This window comes from Labrus bergylta, chromosome 9 (genome assembly GCF_963930695.1).
Source record: "Labrus bergylta chromosome 9, fLabBer1.1, whole genome shotgun sequence".
Classification (NCBI taxonomy): domain Eukaryota; kingdom Metazoa; phylum Chordata; class Actinopteri; order Labriformes; family Labridae; genus Labrus; species Labrus bergylta.
The window spans coordinates 9635683-9655071 of NC_089203.1; the positions used below are offsets into that span (position 1 = coordinate 9635683).

Below are 19389 nucleotides of genomic sequence, written 5' to 3' on the forward strand. Positions count from 1 at the left end.
GTTTTTTAAGTTCTTTAAGACATGGTGAAATGTTGAACTTACTTGTATACTTACTTGTACATACATACTTGTATGTTTTCTTCCATCTATTTTATTTGACTGTTGTCTTGATTAGAGCCTTGAAATGAAGCGAAATTAAAAGTCCTTTCTCTTTTACATCTGATTATTTTTATCATGTGTGGTTTAGAGTTAAATGGGGACAGGGTCGCCATAGGCTGGTTTTCCCCAACGTCCCAATTTTGTCTGGTATGGACATGAAAAACTACCAAAATATTTAAACTTGTGCACTTCAAAAAGATTGATTTAAACAACAAATAATCTTCTTATGATACTTTGCATGAGAAGTTTGATTATATTTAAGATGATGATTCGGGCAATGCTTTTTGTTACCAAGTGTCAGTAAATGGTTGGTCTTGGTAAATGGACTTGAGCTTGTATAGCACTTTTCAAGTCTACTGAGTACTCAAAGTGCTTTTACATCGCAGGTCACACCTACACATTCACTCACTGATGGCAGAGGTTACTATGGAAAGTGTCCATCAGAAGTAATTAATCCCATTCATACATATTCATACACCACTGACAAAGCAGCGGGAGCAATATGGGGTTAAATGTCTTTCACAAGGACACATGGGACATGTGGCTGCAGGATCTGGGGATCAAACCATCAACTTTACGGTTGAGAGACAACCGACTCTACCAACTTTTACTTTCCTTTTATTAGCAGATGTTTTTCACTGGGACATTCAATGTTGATGAATGGAGAACACTCACATATTGGCGTTGCTATGTGTGTGAGCCAGACACAGACAGACGGATGCTGAGTGCCATATGTTGACTTGGCTAAAGGTTAGCCCTCTTGTGGTCTCATTATAGTTCCCAGGTAGATGTTCAAGTGCTTATTTTTCAGGTTGAAAAGCCAAGTCCCTGACGTTATTGTTTCACTCTCTGGTCATGTGTGTAAGAATTTCATACACGTAAAAACTCAGCACTGTTATTTATTTATGTTTCGTGCTTTCATTTCAAAAAGGAAAACTAAAAGCAACCATTTCAAAAATGGCTCTGTTATGACAAGCAAAGGAGAAGCAGGCTATTTGGCATGAGGGTGTGTTGTACTTATTGCTTGAAGGATGAACAGAGTGGCCTCTCTTTAATGTGTAGGCATGTTTTGACACTTAGTTCAGTACACATTATAGTTATATTGAGCACATTACTAATCAGGTTTGTCATTGATTTTACATCTTTAACTAAGAAATTAATGTAAAAACAAATCATAATACTCTTATCAGGAAGCTGCTGAGAAGCTAATTCGTTATAAAGTGCTTGACAAGAAATGTCTGGCGCCCATCACTCGAGTTTAGTGTGGCAGAGGTAAGCTGTTTAATGGTCAAGTTTAGTTGTGATGTCCACTGATTCGCCAAACTAAACCCGCCAGCAGCAGGAATTATGAGCTCACGTTGTGCAGAACCAGCAGGCAGCAGCTGGCAGTGTGTCATTATTTTGCTAATATTTAGATCCTCCTAATACAAATGTTTAAAATCCCAGGTCATGTACAGTCTGCTGGAAAATAGGCAGTTAAACATATTATATTAATAAAAAAAAGAATAAAACCTTAAAATGTATAGAACTTTAAAAAAAAAGAAAAAGAAAAAGGAAATTGGTAAAATGGACTTGAGCTTGTGTAGCGCTTTTCTAGTTTTTTGACTACTCAAAATGCTTTTACACCGTAGGTCACACCTACACATCCACACACTGATGGCAGAGGCTGCTATGTAAAGTGACTGTCATTATTAACTAATCCCAATCAGCTGAAGAAGCAGCAGCAACTTGGGGTTAAGTGACTTGCCTATGGACACGTCTGATGTGTGGCTGCAGTAGTTGGGGATTGAACCCCAGACTTCCTGGTTAAGCGATGACTGACTCTACCAATTGAGCCACAGTTGCCCCTCTTATGTATTGTCATACTATATGGCAGGGGTCACAAACTACAATTATACAGGGCCAGCTTTTTTCTTGACAGACACTGTGGGGGCGGGTCTTTAAAATAGGCTTGTACATAAGCCTGACAACTGTCAAGCCCAATGTAAAGAAGTTGGCGTCTGAGGGGAACAGTCATTTCTCGAGTTAACCTTATGTGAGTATTTCAGCCTTGTGATTTTATTTTCATAATTATTGTTTAATCACCTGAGATAATTTATATTCTGGGGGCTGGTTAGGAAGCTCAGTACATGATCCCTACTATTATACTATATGGTATAAGTTAGGTTTCTCATTATTTCATGAACACACTAGAAAAAGGAAGATATTAGGATGGGTCATGGCGAGCTTTTGGCCAGAGTGTAGATGAGTTTGGCTCAGGCACACTCAGGTGAGGTTTGGCCTGGCTGCAAAGACCATAGAGACACACAGGTTGATAGCCAGTAAGCTCAAAGGCCTGTGTCTCTGTGCCACTGGTTTATTAGGCCATGGCAAAGTTTTACCTCCCCTCCAAGCCAGTAAACTCCAGTCAAACTTGGAGGTGGCACGTTTACAAGTGAATTCACTTGTGTGAAAGGTAAGAAACAGATGAGGGCACAACATGAAGCCTGAGACCTGTAACAAATGGTAATATTTTTGGAAACTGAGAGTCGAATGGGGTAATCAGAGAGTGAGTGTGAGGCTGGTAAACAATGTGGTATTTTCAAGATAAGTATTTTTGCACTGTTGGCCTACACCCTGGTTTATTTTTCGACTGTTTTTGTGTCACAAAATGTATTCTTAGGGGAAAAAAACCTAGATAATAAACACACTGCACTGTATTAGTGTTATGAGACAACTGATACCTAGACTGATGGAGGAACATTAGTGCACATTTAAAGTCAGTGTAGAGGAGAAACCATAGGATTACTGTTAGGTGATAAAGGGCACATGTTTAATGTCCTGTAATTAAAGCTCTCATATACTTGAATATATCTGACATTAAAATCAGTTTGAAATTGTATGTGTAGACATAAAAAACACCATAATACATTGAAGTATAGCTGTGGGTGGAAAAAAATGCCATTCAAGGTTTCAATCAACAGAATTTATCCAGGATTAAGATTACACATGCAATGTTTTAACCTGCTGCAATTTAAAACGATAGTCAGTGATGATTATAAACTCACCTTCGACAGAGTATTAGGGCCATGTTAAAGACATTTGTCTTTCTAAAATTTTGAAATTAAAGTCCTAAAATTATGAGAATAAATTCATACATTTACAAGAGTAAAGTCGTAAATTTACAAGATTTAAATCCTACATTTACAAAAATGAAGTTGTACATTTATGAGATTAAAGTCGTAAATTTATGAGAATAAAGTTGTACATAAATCGTAACTATGCAAGATTAAAGTAATGAATTTACAAGATTTAATTTGTAAATTAACGAGAAAAAAAGGCATACATTCAAAACTTTCACTTTTGATTTAAGTAGTCAGAAAACTAGAAAAGTGATATACAAGCACAGGTCCATTTACACTCTAATTGGTTAGCTGGATTTTTGAATTAGCAACTGTTGCCAAATAATTCCCCACTGGCCTTTAAAGGTGAAAAGAAACCAAGAATTAAAAGTTGTTTAGTGTGTGCGTTAGCAGGATTAAACATAAGTAAAAACTGTCCTTGTGTCTGTGACGTTTTTAACATAGTGTGAGTGTGGACGTGTAGACAGTTACTTTGTTCATTTACTGGTCTCTCACTTTCTCTCTCTCTCTCTCTCTCTCTCTCTCTCTCTCTCTGTCTATGTGTATAAGCTAAAAATGCATTAATGATGGCTCAGACAGTGACAGTACATTGACTGATGAGGGAAGGAACAAGCTCATTATTAAAGGTCTTATCACTTCTCAGCAGATGCACTCACACACACACTCACACTTACACATGGCTCACTTCTTTCTCAATGTCATGTGTGCATTTGTCACATTAATCAACATTTTGGCCCCGACTCACCTTTCTTAAGAGGTAAAAGTAAAATGATGTATTTAAGGTCAAACTTATCTGAAGCACAGAGAGCTCACTCACTGTTTCTGTTTTTAAAGGCTCACACATATCTATGCAAAGCCTTGCACATCGGTATACTGCTAAGTGGAGGATGTCGCGTCGACAGTAAATTCAGTTTTAGCTGAAACATTAGAGACATACATGCCAACATAAATCTGGTCCATGAATGCCATAAAATGCTGGGGGAAAAAAGACAAATCAAAGAAAAGATACAAAATAATAATCACGGCTCTATTTAGCAGGAACATTGCAGTATATATTGAAAACTGAACAACAATCTTCTAATGCACTACACCACAATACTTATGGCTAATGCTAACTGCAGCTGTTGCTCAGTTGGTAGGGTTGGTCGTCTCCCAACAAGAAGGTTGGGGGTTGTATCCCAAGCTCCTGCAGCCACATGTCTGATGTGTCCTACTGCTTCGTCGCTATGTGAATGTCTAAGAGTACCTTCAGTGTGTGAATGGGTTGATGTGACTGTTGGTGTAAAAGCGCTTTGAGTAGTCAGAAGACTAGAAAAGAACTATATTAGCTAAATTTTGGGGTGGCCCCTGGCCAATAAGAACTCTGGCGTGTGTCCCCCCGCCTCTGGACACGTCCCTGTCACTATGATCCCCACCTGTCAGGAAGTCAAGCATCCACATGCCCAGTGCGATGTTAAATCCCAAGTCCTTTAGCTTTGTGAAGAGCCTGGAGGGTAAATTGGTTTTAAACATGTTACTGTCATTCTCGTAACCTCAAGCAGCTACTTTCATGTCCCAGTGAGATGGGGATGTGACTGTATGACAGTTAGACAGTGATAGTGGTGCTAACGACCAGAGCTAACTCCTTTACTCATGTGAAATAAGATGATAAATAAATCAAAAATGTCCCCACAAACACACTATCTTAGTCTGACAAGTGCGGTTATTTGTTTATGATTTAGATTCATTGAAGAAAGTGTTTCAAAAGTTAATGGATTTCTTGCCACTTCAGTGTGTTGGCAGTTATTCCACCTGCTCAAAGTGAGCCTTTGAGACGGACAGAGCGCTACTACAGCCTACAGATAGCGGAAAGATAATTAGCTAAATCTCCATGGGTGGTTGAGCTGCCCTAAGCCCCTACTCTGGAAATAGTGTGTGTTCCCACCCATGCTGTCAGTGGGACCAGCGGCAGTAAGGTAAGAGTCCCTTAACTGATTTAAATCAACTAATTAGAAACACTAACTATATATACACACACACCTACACACAAAGACACACATACACTGACAAATGAGTAGTTGAGGTGGCTGTAGACAAAGGGGTGCCAGCTGTGCTTCTGGGTCTGGACTGAATCAACACAGTTCATTGTCTTTTTCTTGATTTTTTTTTGTGGTTCTTCTTTTGAGTGGGTCATAGGGAGATTTCCTGGGATCACTCATGGAGCAATCTGGAGAACACAATTTCTGTAAAATTATATCAGTTTTCACATATGCACGCCTGAAAATACTACACCATTTTAAGCACGCTGCCCCTGAAATCTTCCTGAGTTGCTTGTTCACAGAAGTGCCTCACGGCAGGAGACTAACCCTGCTGGTCACAAGAAGGAGGGGAGCTCTTAGGAGGCAATACATGACATAAGAAGTACATTGGGAAGTGCCAAGAAAGCAACAGAGTTCGCTACACAACACTATCATGAGAATGTTTTCCTTTTCATCAGCGCTGCTGGAGTTTGACACAGGAACATACTGGAGAATAGAAAACATAACGAAGCAGTTTCATTACATGCACCGATATCGCAAGGTACCCGTGCATACAGTCTATCTTCATACGCCATTCACAGGATATAGATCTCCCCCTCTTGCTTGCGCCTGGTGAATTTTCCTGAATATTTCCTTCTACGTTCTCACACAAGCTCGTATAAATGCGTACAATTCACGTGGAGGCTGGCAGGAAAAACTCTGTGTAAAGTCAAAGGGAAACATTCAGCTGTTTGTGTTTAGCCATACTGCTCACCCCACAGCTCCAGGAAGATTTTAGGACTTTTGTGCTAATGTGAAAGCACTTTAAATATGTTTTACACTGGAGGTTGCATCACAAGTTGATGAAAATTTAAAGAATAAATAGACAATTCACCTCCGATTTCAAGATGTCATGTTGGTTTTTCATCCCACACAATACTCTGAGGATACATGTGTAGGTAGGTCACTTGAATTAAAATAATAATTCTTTGAGGTGTAACACTCGCACTGTCTAACGTTTTATGCCCCGAGACACCAGGGGCACAGAAACGAGCCTAGAACACATGTTGCCAATACCTTCCAGAGCGTAAAGACTACACGTCTCATCATAAAAAGGCATTCACCTCTCGCTTGATTTATACTTTTAATCCATTTATTCTTTTACAAAACACCTCAGCATTAACAGGGCGGCTGTGGCTCAGTTAGTAGAGTTGTTCGTCTCTTAACCAGAAAGTTGGGGGGTTTGATCCCCAGCTCCTGCGGCAACATGTCCCATGTGTCCTTGAGCACGACACTTACTGTAACCATTAAATGCTCCCGCTGCTTCCTCAGCGGCGTATGAATGTGTCCATTTACCATTTACAGTTAACGGACACTAACACAGGTGTACATGACCTGGTTATGCTAAGCTATCGTGTATGAACCACTCCAAACATTTGAACTAACGCCCCTGTACTTTCGCCAGTTTAACTCACCTCCCTGGTTTATGTTGCATCCAAGCTCATCAGGTGTTGTTCTTTTTAACCTCCCTGTTGAGCCCTTCTCTTTTAAATGTGTGTCTTTAATCATACACCTCTAAGTGCAGAGTTACAGTAAGTGTACTTCTTTCCCCCACAGTGTGTCCCTACAGTGTGGCTCTGTTCCTGAGCAGATGGTATCAGTGCGTATGATCTACAATGAGTACACCAGTGTGTGTGTGTGTGTGTGTATGTGTGTGAGAAGAGAGGTGTACTTGGTTTAATGTTTCCCCCACCTCAGCACTTGCATCAGGGTCACATTAAAGCCCATCGATCTCACATACACTTGCTTTCCACAGTGTTGCTTCACTCAGCCCTCAGGCGCTGGCTCTCTCTCTGAGCAGGATTTTCTTTGCAACAGAAATAAGCCTATGTATATTTCAAACGGCACCAGATCATCATAACGACATTGCTATAAAGTTGGACTTGCATCATCTCTGCTATGATTCAGCTTTCTGTTTCCACATTGTCGTCGTGAACGATTCATCCTTCACAATTTCTAAGCTGATGTTAAAAATCATGAAACATTCATGAGAAAATGTGTTTGGCCACAGCATGTTTTCATTTTTTTATTTAGTCAAAGCCCGGCTTCCACCATCTTCAGATGTCTGATGATGTAAAGGTTATATTTTAAAACGGTTCACCATCTTAGCATCGCATATTCCTGACATGAACACGGTGTTCTCCCCTACTGTTTTTATTTTCTAACTTTCCTCTAATAGACAAGAATCTCTGTTGGATCAAAATACTGATCAAGTCATCATCCTTTTTTTATGGTCTGATGAAGTCCAACGCCTTCAGTGCTTATATATTTTCACATCTTTATCAAGTGGGGAGGAACATAAGTATTCTCTGTTGTGTGGTTGACTGTTTTGTTCTGCAGTTCATCGAGGGTCCACTAGAGGCTGGCTCTGAGAGCCTCAGAGAGTCACATACACACCCCATTCAAAAATGCCCGTTTTTTCTGCAGAAATGGTCATGTTTACAGCCTGGTACGTGTTATCCATAATTAGGCGTGCAGCTGACAAGATTGACAGTTGGGCATGATGTAACGGTTTGTTTTAAGGCTTAAACCCATCTCAGCTCCAGCTCTCAGCCTGTCGTTAGGTTGACCGAAAGTTAGGCGGAGAAAGGATTTCCAACATGGTGGCTGCCACCGATGGGCCTCTGGTGCCCCCTGCAATAACAGACGGCTGACATCACTCAGGCTTCGTCCATTAATATTTTCAGTTTATGCAGTATGTGAAACACGAGAACAGCAAATCAAACACATCAATTTGTCATGCTGGTATTATGCAAAAAAAAGCCAGGGGCTGATGTGAACCCTGAAGTGATGTTTGTTATCTATAAAGGGAGACAAGCAACTCCAGCACACAAATACCTTTAAAATGATATTTGACACCACTTTTATCCAGACATGACCTATGTCTGTATGTTCAGCTTTAGTTTTACAAAATGCCTTTTTGAATGAGATTAAGGATCCCCCCACCCCACCCCCTTGACAGAATTACACCTCTAGACTGCCAAAGGTCAAAAGAGACAGAAACTGTTGAGTAGTTTAACTTGACAGAAAACTACAAAGGTCAAAATGAAGTGATCCCTTAAATGCTCAGTCCAACACAATCCTGTCCACATAGCAGCAGTCCTCAACATCAAACTGAGAAAATGGCATCAATATTTTTCTAAATGTTAACGAATGTTCTCTTGTGTTCTGCTTCAAAGAAAGTTCATATGATGTGAATCTTAATGTCATCAGATATGAAGAAGTAAAAGAAACGGGGTCATGTTCGGTTACAAAAAGGAAACTAGCTTTTTCCATCTGTTGAGATAAGGACTGCAATAAGGCAGAGTTTATTTTTAATCTACTCCGATCCCCTGGTGAGAAGGAGTTATCTGATCTTATTGCATTAAATTGTTCTCAAATCACAGAAAAGCTACGCAAATGAGTTTCAAACTTTCTGAACTTTATGCTCCTTACACAAGTTCAAGTTTGATGACTTGAACTTTGAAGTACATACGCGCACACACACACACACACACACACACACACACACACACACACACAATCACACACACTCAGACAACCAAACAAGACTTTAACTTCAGGAAATGCCAGATACATAAACCCCTTATGACTTCAGTCAGAGATAAGCACTTCACATACAATGGCTGGTCTTTCTAGTGATTATTGTTCTGTGTGATCTAATGTGCACATTACCTAACAGGACAAAATGTTGCTCTTAAGCAGAATTTTCCACTATGTTGACCTACAAGAAGCTAACTTAGTTAGTCCGCCCTTTTGAGCATGGCAGGAGGCTCGAGGTGGATCAGAGTCTATCAGCTAAAGATGCAACGAGAAACAACACTGATGAAAGAGTGAGATTATTCTATACATGGTTTCACTAGTCATAGGAAAACATTACAGTCTTTAATTTCGATCTGAGAGATAACAACAATAGTCTTTGGGATTTATACTGTGAAGAATTTAAGAAAAGTAAAGACTAGGAATAGCAGACAGACCAAGAGAGGAGTTAGTCTCAGTGAAGGGTTGTCTCATTAATCTCAGACCGGTGCAGTGATCCCTTCAGAATGCAAATTAAACTATCCTTCTTATCAGCAAAAACAAGGAAAGTGGTAGCGTGATAGGGGGATTGACAGGGTTGTTGGGGCAAAAAGCTGCAGTACAAGGTGAAAAGAAAAGAAGACGCACTTTGTTTAATTTTTTAGATTTAAACCAACATTAACACTTTCACCAAGGGATCATTGAATCAGAAAAAGTTCAATTAGACAGCAGTCTTTAAATATCAGACTTATCCATGGCAGGCTTTTGTGGTAGTTGATCCATGACTTGTGAATTTTGCACATGCAAGTGTTTGCGTGTCTGTTATGTCAGAATTACTTTTTGATTTAAACAAATTATTTATTTAATTATTTTATTCAGGCTCGCCCACAGAAACAACTGGGCCCCTTAAAGGCCCAAATGGTCCCTCCTAGGTTATGATTTAAATCAACTTATGCACATTCAATCAGTACTGTTAGCGCTAGCCTCCTGGCTAACGTTAGCTCCCATCAGCCTTTGGAAACAGAAATACATTTGTTATCAATTTTGTTATTGTTGGGGTCAAAAGCCTACTTATGTCGGAAACATTACAGAAAAATGTTCATATCATTTTAAAAAAGTTAAGAAAACAGGGTTTACATTTACAAACAGGGTACAATTTATTGAAACAACATATACAGTGTGTTTTCGTTGCTTTAGGAGGTAAAGGTGAGTATTAAAGTATAAAATAACATTTGGTCATTGTTGCTTAAAATTAGGATGGACCATGTTTACGCTAACCTCGAAGTCTGAAATGAGGTTGTGAGCAGACTGAGACTGACAAAGACACCAACACTGGCCATCCCTAGAGCCCTAGGGCAGTTTCAACCTTTAGCCCTTCTGACAGTGTTGTTATAGTCCTACGTTGAATGGATAAAATGACTGAAGCATCTTTTATATCTATTCTATTTAAGCCAGTTTTAAATAGTTAGATGGATTAACTTTTTGTGTGTATGAATTGAAAAATATTTCCTCCTCTGCCTTTACATTGGTAAGGCTTGATTTGGTCATGTGTTCACCAGATGCAAGCTTGTCGGTTTGAAATGCTCACACACTCCTGATGATTAACCTTCCTCCAATGTCTCTCTTTCTCTCTCTCAGCTCTTCAGACCACTCAGCCCCCTAAGGTGCTCTTTCCTCTGGGGAGACAAGACACCGTGATAGAAATCACCCCTGGTAAGGATCAGCACCTTGGTCATTCTTAAGTAAAACCAATCATCCTCTATGTTCTCATAATAACAAAACAATCTGGCTCTTTGGGTGTTTTTTTCTGTTTCTCATGCATAACATAAATGTGAATCGTTTGGACACCATGGATGATTTCCTGCCAAGCCTAGACTGATGTATTTGATGTCATCAGGTTATATTGTGCTTCATGCATTTTATTCTACTTTGTGAAATAAGCAGTTTCCATATTTACAATCTACATTCGTTACAGCTTTGCCTTCGCTTTAACTTCTCAGAGAACTAAGGTTCCAAATAACGGGCACATCGCTTTGCCCGATCTGTCACACATATAGTTACTTGAAATATCTTTTGGGAAACTAAATCTATCTGATAACTGCTCACCTGCTTTTTTTCCTTTATATGAAAAGAGGGCTGCACGGTGGTGCACGGTTAGTGCTGTTGCTTCACAGCGATGAAATCTTGGTTTGAATCCCCGTCTGACAGGAGCCTCTCTGTTTGGAGTTTGCATGTTCTGCCTTGAGCATTCATGCGTTCCGTCCGGGTACTCAGGATTCCTCCCACAATCCAAAGACATGCTTTTTAGGTTAAATGGTGACTTTAAATTAGCAGTCAGTGTGGCTCAGAATATTTAGTCCAATATTTGAATTGCAAAAATACTTTACATAAAAATCACATGTATAATTAATACATCTTAGGGCAAGACTCCCATTCACCAGGGCCCTGGGTAAGTGTGTGTTTGACATGGGTACATTTGAAACATAGTGTAAAAACACTGTAACCCTTTTCACACATACAGAAATCTCCTGAAAAACTCCGGAGATTTGGCTACCCGGAGGTTCTTTAGGCTCTATGTGAACGCAAACAGCCGCATTTTTCACACAGACTTTACCCGGAGTTTCTCCGGCCAGACCCCTAGTATTTTTTCCGCAGAAAGTCTGAGTGAGCTGATGTCTGAACACGGCAGCATATACTCCGGAGATTTCAATTTGAGCCAATGGGAAGAGAAAGAAGTTTATACAGTGACTGCCTAAAGTGTCTGCACGCGACCACTACGATCTCCGTGCACGTAATTAAAGGTCTGCATTATGTTTTCTGTTGGTCAGTATGTTGTTCTCCTCTCTTTTGTGGATGTTGTCATTCCATTGTATTACACAAAGCATTGATATAAAGGCAAATATTCTCATTATAGCGTTGTGTAGTGGACTCTGTTGCTTCGGCCACTACTTCCGCGTTGTTTATTTACTTCACGTCTTACCTTGGGAAATCCCCCGATCCCCCTCCCCTCTGACAGGGAAAGTCCCCCGCTGTGAGGAGCATATGTGAACGACTAGGTCGGGAGAATCTCCGGAGAAGTCCTCCTGTAAATATCTAGATATTATCCGGAGTGCATATGTGAAAATGGCTTATGAGGGGTCAGGAGACATGAATACACAGTGTAAGTACAGTAGTGTGCATTTACCATTCAAATTTCTCTATATTTTATTAATCTTGTAAGTGAAATAGGCTTATGTTGCTATCTATTTTATTAAACCAGGAAATAAACTCGAAGAGATTAAAAATCTCTTTTTCAAGAGTGTCCTGGCCGAGACAGACAGAAGCACAATTTACAGAGAGTCACACAAACAACGAGCAGCCAAACATACAAATACAAAAAATACACATTGTTAGACATTAAAAGAGACAGAGTTTGACGCAAATGTTTGTCTAGATCATCCACAAACACATCAGAGAGAACATCTACAGCCAGATGGGTCTGCCTCCAAGTCCTTTAACATCCTCTTAAAAGCATCCAAGGAGAGAGGTTTGTTAAGTCTCTTAAGTCTCTTTTGTAATTCGTTCCAAGTAAAGGGACGCCTTTTTCCCCAGTTCACTTCTGACTTTTGGAACAAACAGAAAGAAAAGGTCCTGGGATCGAAGATTATAAGTCTCTGAACTGCAACCCGACTATGAACAGTCAAAGCACATTCCCAACTTTTGTTTCTGAGGTTGTTAGAGTGTTGGTCAACTCATCACATCCTCCATTAGCTATGAGGTCAGTTTTAGTGACAGTACAGTAGCCTTAGATAGAGCTGCTGTGGATTTGTTGTCTAAAGTCAGACAGTCAAAGCATGTTGCCTCTTCTTTGAACACTGTCGCTCCGCAGGCCTTCTGCTCTTTATCAGTCTGCGTCCCCCCCCCATCCCTGTCCTGCTGCACTTTTGTTCTTTTATCTCCTCCAGTCAGCGATTAACAGTGACTTATGAGCTGATACGTGCTCAATCCAATTTACTCTGAGCCAAAACATTTACAGAGCCCGCACAGAAGTCGCTTCAGCGCTGCCTTATCTATTAGCAGGGAGAGAAAAAAAATCTGACATTTTCAAATGTAGTCGTTTTCTATTACTGGGTGATTTTCAGATTGAGAGTAACGGCTGTTTGGATTGGCAACTTCAACGTCAACATAAAACCTGTCATTTAAGCACTGCGGAGACACACATGACAGCAGGGAATATAAACATTTAAAGGGATCTCATTATGATTTGCATATGATATGTACTAAATACAGCGAGTTGCTTTCGGATGCTGCTGCATCTTTGCCAGCTGTGTGTTCATGTGTGTTTGTGTGTACATGCTCAGTGTGTGTGTGTCCTGCTGTTCAGGGGTCTCTCTGACAATGTTAGAACTGCAGGCTGAAGCTGTGTGTGGATGTGTGTACCGCTGTCTGTGTGTGTGTCTGTGTGTGTGTGTGTGTGTGTGTGTGTTTTCATTAACTCCAGATTGATGTAGTTATAAATAGGCCCTAAGGCCTCTGTACACTGATTGCAGCAGGGACACCTTATAATGGGCACCGCAACCCCCCCCCTTCCAAGCCTGCACAAACTTACAACTATAGCAATTCAAAAGCACAGTACAGTACAACACACATTAGCACACAAATACACACTGTACTCTCACAGTGTGACCCTGCAGTGCATTTTTAATTATCATCTTGTTTTAACCTGAGGGAGATTTACATCAGCAACCACAGTTATGTAGTTCCCTGTTTTCCCCTCCCCTTCTCTCGTCCTCTTCTCTGCAGTCATAACAGTCACTTTTTCATTTCTCTCCTCATCTTATCTCTCTCTCTCTTTCTTTATTGACTGTTGGCTCCTTTGCCTTGTGTTCCTCTCTTTCTTATTATCTCATTCTTATTCATTTTCGTTTCACTTGCTGCCATTCCACATATTTCCCCCATCTCTTCTTCATTTCTCATTATTTTCTAATGCTGAGGGTTATAAACACAATTTACTACGCTTATTATCATTATTATACTGAAGAGGGCTACTGGCGGGAACAGACAAAAAAAGAAACTAATAATGATAAGAATGAAAGAATAAGAAAAATAGAATTCTTAAAGTGAGAGTTGCGGCGCTTGAGGGGTTTTTGTGGATCCCCTGATAAAGATGAGCCTTTAAAACCTTCTTTGTGAAGGTATGTGCTTCACATTCGGAGCTGTCAGCATTATTAGCAGCTTAGGAAGTCTGAAAATGGCTCAGAATAAATACATTTCTCTAAATGTGTGCCTTATAAAATGGTGATTACTAATAGTACTTTCACACTTGCAAAAAATTGGAGGATCTGTATGTGTGAACACAAACATGATTGAGATTCTCCTGCCAGACCCCTAGAATTTTTTCCGCAGCAAGTCCAAGTGAGCTGATGTGAGGACACAGCAAGTTATTCTCCAGAGAATTCACCTGAAGCTGACAGGAGGGGGGGAGTGATATTTATATACTTTTACTGCTGCACGGTGCATAGAGTTTTGCAAGGCACCGCTATGATCTCCAGTATGATCTTCTCCGCTCTTTTGTTGTCATTTTGATTCTGCTAAGCCACACGTAGCATTGATATAAAGCCAAATATTCTCATAGCGTCGTATAGTGGACTTTTGTTCTTTTTTAACATCACTTTTTACCTCGGGAGACCCTCCTCCCGTCTGACAGGGATATTCTCCCGCTGTGAGGAGCATTATGTGAACAGCCAGGTCAGGAGAATATCCAGAGCAGTCCTCCTGAATTTATCTAAATATTTTCAGGAGCATTTAGTGAAAAAGTGAAGTTATTAGAATAATCCACAAAAGATTCATTCATTAGGCCAACATTCAACAATGAATGCAAAAATTTCCAAATGTGAGCCAAAAGAAAATAACTGACAGAGCTATATGATGAATTTAGCAACATAGTGAAACTGATTATGAATGGAAACCAGTTTGAAAAAGGGTCACTAAACCCATGAATGATAAATTGTGACATGACTTTTAATGGAAGTGCTCCTTTCTTTCTTCACAAGCTTAACAAAGTTTCATCATTTATCCGTCATTTCTCTTTGTAATACTCTCCGATTCGACAGCTTAATCCAAAGGCAACTGGACTGGTTGAAGATTTTAAGCAGTCCAGTTGCCTTTGGATCAAGCTTTCTAATTTAGGTAAATGACCTGACCATGACCTGGATGACTGAGAACCTACACAGACATAATACTCTCAGAGCTAAATAACAATAACAGTCATATTCAGAGTCAATGAATAGCTTTACTGTTGTTTACCTCGAATCTAACCCTACAAAACAAACTCCTCAGACTTCTTTACACTCACTCTTTGCACTTCAATACAGCAACCACTTACAGGATTGATTGAGCCTTTTTAAGAGTCCTGAGCTTAAATACATCACAAAAGTCACTCTGAGTAGAGTAAAAAAGAGACGATTTTTATTTTCCCATGTGAGTGCAATTCTCTTCCATACCATGTTTACCTTCTTGAATTTTGGGCTCTGTTTAAGATTTATTTTAATTTGGCCAAAAAGAGGCCTGGCTGGGAGCGCCAGCGGTTATGACACGCGCCCAACGTATAGAGGCTGTGGTCCTTGTCGCAGAGGCCGTGGGTTTGAATCCGACCTCGGTCCTTTGCTGCATGTCGTCTCTCGCTCTCTCTTCCCCACGTTTCCTGTCTCTCTTCAGCTGTCCTAAAGGCAAAAATGGCTCAAAAACTATTTTAAAATTGTACCCATTCCTTGTACACTCACAATCACTCTAATAATGGAAATGTATCTTATCTAAAAAAACAGATTTAAAAGGTTTAAAGAGCCAATTGAAGAATATACAGATTGATTATGACAAAAAATATGCATTAAGTCTTTAGACACACACACACATACACACACACACAGTATTCACTGTCAGTGTGAGCTAGCTTCTGAAAGGCAGGGTAAGATAAGGAGGCAGGCTTTCTGTCTTTTCCTCTTACTCCCCTCTTGTCTGTCTTTCTCCGTCTGTCTCTGTCTTCTTCTTCCCCCGTCACGTTTATCTCCCTGTCTGTCTTCCTCTGCCTCAGCGAGGTGTTTGCCTCCATCTCACTTTCCTCACATCAGTCAGCCTTCCCTCTTCTACTCTCGTTTTTTTTCTCTAACTGTCCCTTTGTCTTTCTACTCTCTCTGTCTTTAGATGTGGCCTCAAACCGTGATGCATCATGTCATCATTTCCTTTCAAACTGTGACAGAGAGATAATGTGAGGTGGGAGGGTTGCAAGGTGAAATGAAGGGCGTTGAATGAGAATTATCATATTTCAGATTTTCATTTTTGAGAGAGACTGGTTGCTTTTGCATTTGTTATGCATCCTATTCAAGGTCCTGCATGTCATAGGCGGTACACAATGGATCCAAGTTGTGAAATTACAGACACTAACAAACCATTAAAATAAAGATTTCATTAATATCTACTTGCCACCGCTGCAGAGCTGATAGCTTTCACTTTAGTCAATGTGTGGTTTCCCTGTTTCCGCTGTGCTGCGCTGCGCAGCGTCTCAGCTCCGTCCAAGCTTTGGCAGTGTGGAGAACTCTGCAGCAGAGACACAAGGCTTCTATTTTTGCCAGATGCCGAAGCACAGCGCATCAATTCACCACAGAGAAGATCGAGCGAGACAGGAAGTCACACAAAAATCCAGGTTTATTTTCAGAATAAAACACTTTAAGCCTTTTTGCCTTTAACAGATAGGGCAGTTGAAGAACTACATGATATGTTAGGAGGAGAGAGAGCTGGGGATGACATGCAGCAAAGGGCCAAGGTCGGATTTGAACCCACAGCCTCTGCGACTATGGGACTATAGCCTCCGAGTATAGCCTAACTTTAAAACTTAAAGTTGAATATACAATGTGTTTACTGCATTTCTTTAAATCAGGGTCTAGTTAGCACATGACCACTTAATCAGAAGGTAGTGATGGTCCAGTATGATGTTGCGTCTGGAGCCATTGGCTTAAAAATTAACTTAAAATGCTTGCTGACTGACTACAGTGTAGGGCGGCATCCTATGGCTTTCTTTAAGTGTCAGGATGTACAAATGCGCTCTCAGCCACTGATTTGTCTCACTGCTCTAGTATAAACAGGCTGTTCACTGATCTGACAGACACAGAATAGAGGTCAAGAGAAAGCTGTGATGGAAGGAAAAAGTATTTAAAGCACAAGAAAGACACAAGAGGTGAAATGGTGATAGATCTACATGAAGCATAATAAAAAAGAAAAGGGTTTTGTTCTTTCTGTCACTCTTTCTTTCATTTGTCATCTGCAGCCCTCATGAATACGGTAATCAGCTTTTGTTTGCAACCTTAATGGAGAGGGAGGGACTGGATGCAAAGAGAGAGTGAAAGAGAAGTAGATTAAGAGGAGCTGATGAGCGTGACGGAGATGTTTGATGGAGGTGAGTCAGTCGGTGAAACATCTGTTTGGACTGTGTTTTTCATGGACAGAGATAACAAGACAAGCTCCTGGTGAAGTGGGCTTAAGATTGCAAGGTTAATAGTTTTTAGTCCCAGGACTGGCCAGGAATGTATTTACAGGGATATTGAACCATTCATATTGTTGGCCTAGAGGTCAACTACTGTTCAAGTGCAACCTCTTACTGGTTCATCTGTTCCTCTCACATACAGTTTTATTAAAGGTTCTGCTCATGGCCATGTTTTTACAAAAGATAGATCAAATTTGGTTTGTCAGCCCATTGTTTGCCATTGAGGTAAAAGTTTAAAAAACAGGTTCTTCTGTCATTTCAGGCTTTACAGTGTAGATTCGGTTTGGGAATTTTGGTTGAAGTTGCAGGAGGAGAACAAATGTTTGAGGATCCAGATCACTTATGAGAATTAATTTTTCTCTTATTCCTGTCTCTCTTTGACATCAGTTCTTGGCTTTCTTGGCAGTTCAGCAATTCCAACAGGTTGTTTAATATCGCAAGCCCACTTGTAATCTGTACATATATTTTTTTTAAGTATGTAATCATTCTTATTGCATTGTTGTAAATCCTTAGTATCACATACAGGACTATTAGGTTGGGCACCACTACACTTCCTCTGTTAGGTTCTGCTTTCAAAATGTAGTTTCAATGTGAACTCCTGATGATAATAAATTATTTGATTAATGCATCCACTTTCTTTCTTAGACAAACCAAGGAACCAACAAACATAAGAGCGTGGAGCTGTAGTAACACACACACACACAAAGTTCAACACAGGGAAACGGTACCATGTAGCAGCTGACGGGGGACGTGGTCTGTGAAGCAGCAGGTTCAGTCACAGGGAAGCAGTAGCAGTCCGTATTAGCAAGGTATCTGACAGAGAAAGGTGGAAGCCAGGTCAGAATCAGGCAGAGAATCAGAAGCAAAGACGCTGTGCAGACTTGCTCGGGAGCAGGCACAACAACACAGGCAGAGTCCCAGAACCACAGCTCAGTGTACAGATACACTCACACTGATAGATCAGAAACACCCAACAGCCAGGGGAAGAGCAGACAGGTGTGTTTAAGCCCTAAAAAACAAAACAAACAAAAAAAAAAATTTGCACACATAAACTTAAATCATAACTCACTTACTGGATAGTTTAGAAATATTTAGAAAAAGTATTTTGGTCAGAACTAGTGTGTGCAGGCCTTTATGTTGGGATGCTTAAAGATAAAAAATATATGACGCTTATACCAAAAAAGAGATATAACAACGATACAGATTGAAAACAATTCACAAACAATGTGAACATTGCTGTCCATTTTTGAAAGCAATGTATCACTTTTTTTTTTTTGATGTGGGTCCAGGTGGGCTCAGCTTCTTTTAGATACAAGTAAGGGGGATGGGGGGTGGGGGTGGGGGGGGAGGGGTGGGGGTCCAATGGAAAAAGATTAGGAACCACTGATCTACAACATCCTGTTGTTCCTAAAAACAAAAAAGAGTTTATAAAAGCTCTGTGAAGGAGCAGGGGTCTTATCACCAGGGATGCAAAGGGTTTTGAACCCAGCACAGGGGGAAATGACCTGGAACACTTTCTTGCTGTTTAAACAGAAAAAACTTCACTTCACTTCGAGGAAAAGCTTCTGCCTTTTGGGCTAAACCTTCCATATGTCAACAGACTTTACCCTGGGCATCTCCAAACTAGAGCCCGACTGATTAATCGGCCATCCTGATATTGGTCGACAGCCAGTCACCATAGGTATTGGCTAATTTTATCAAAGATTTCCCCCGATATTAATAATAATCATCCTACCATTCCTTCCTTACCTTTATGTAGGACCCTCACTTGTATGGAAAATAATTAGATGAAAGACATCAGGGTTTAGAGGATGAAATTATATTTTATGTTAAATCAATCACTCTGGTATTGAAATCTTTTGCAGATTTGTAACTTGACTTTTCTTTTGCTTTTATTTAGATGGGACAGTGGACAGAGTAGAACATGTGGCTTAAAGAGAGTGGGGTAAGACATGGCCGAAAGAGCCACAGGTCAGACTTGAACCAGGCCCGCTCACACGAGGACTAAAGCCTCCGAGTTGGGACCAAATCTGAGCCCCGGAATTTGATTTTTCAAATCATGGTTAATAGACCTCAG

At 40.3% G+C, this 19389-nt stretch overlaps 1 protein-coding gene across 2 annotated transcripts in view; it reads left to right on the top strand.

The window, feature by feature from the left end:
• Window positions 1-19389, top strand: part of il1rapl2 (interleukin 1 receptor accessory protein-like 2) — a 355386-nt gene that overhangs the window by 291733 nt on the left and 44264 nt on the right. For both annotated transcript variants that reach the window (XM_020634405.3, XM_020634407.3), the window contains exon 7: window positions 10436-10510. In XM_020634405.3, the coding sequence (XP_020490061.1) occupies window positions 10436-10510 (75 nt within the window). The remainder of the gene's footprint in view (window positions 1-10435; window positions 10511-19389) is intronic.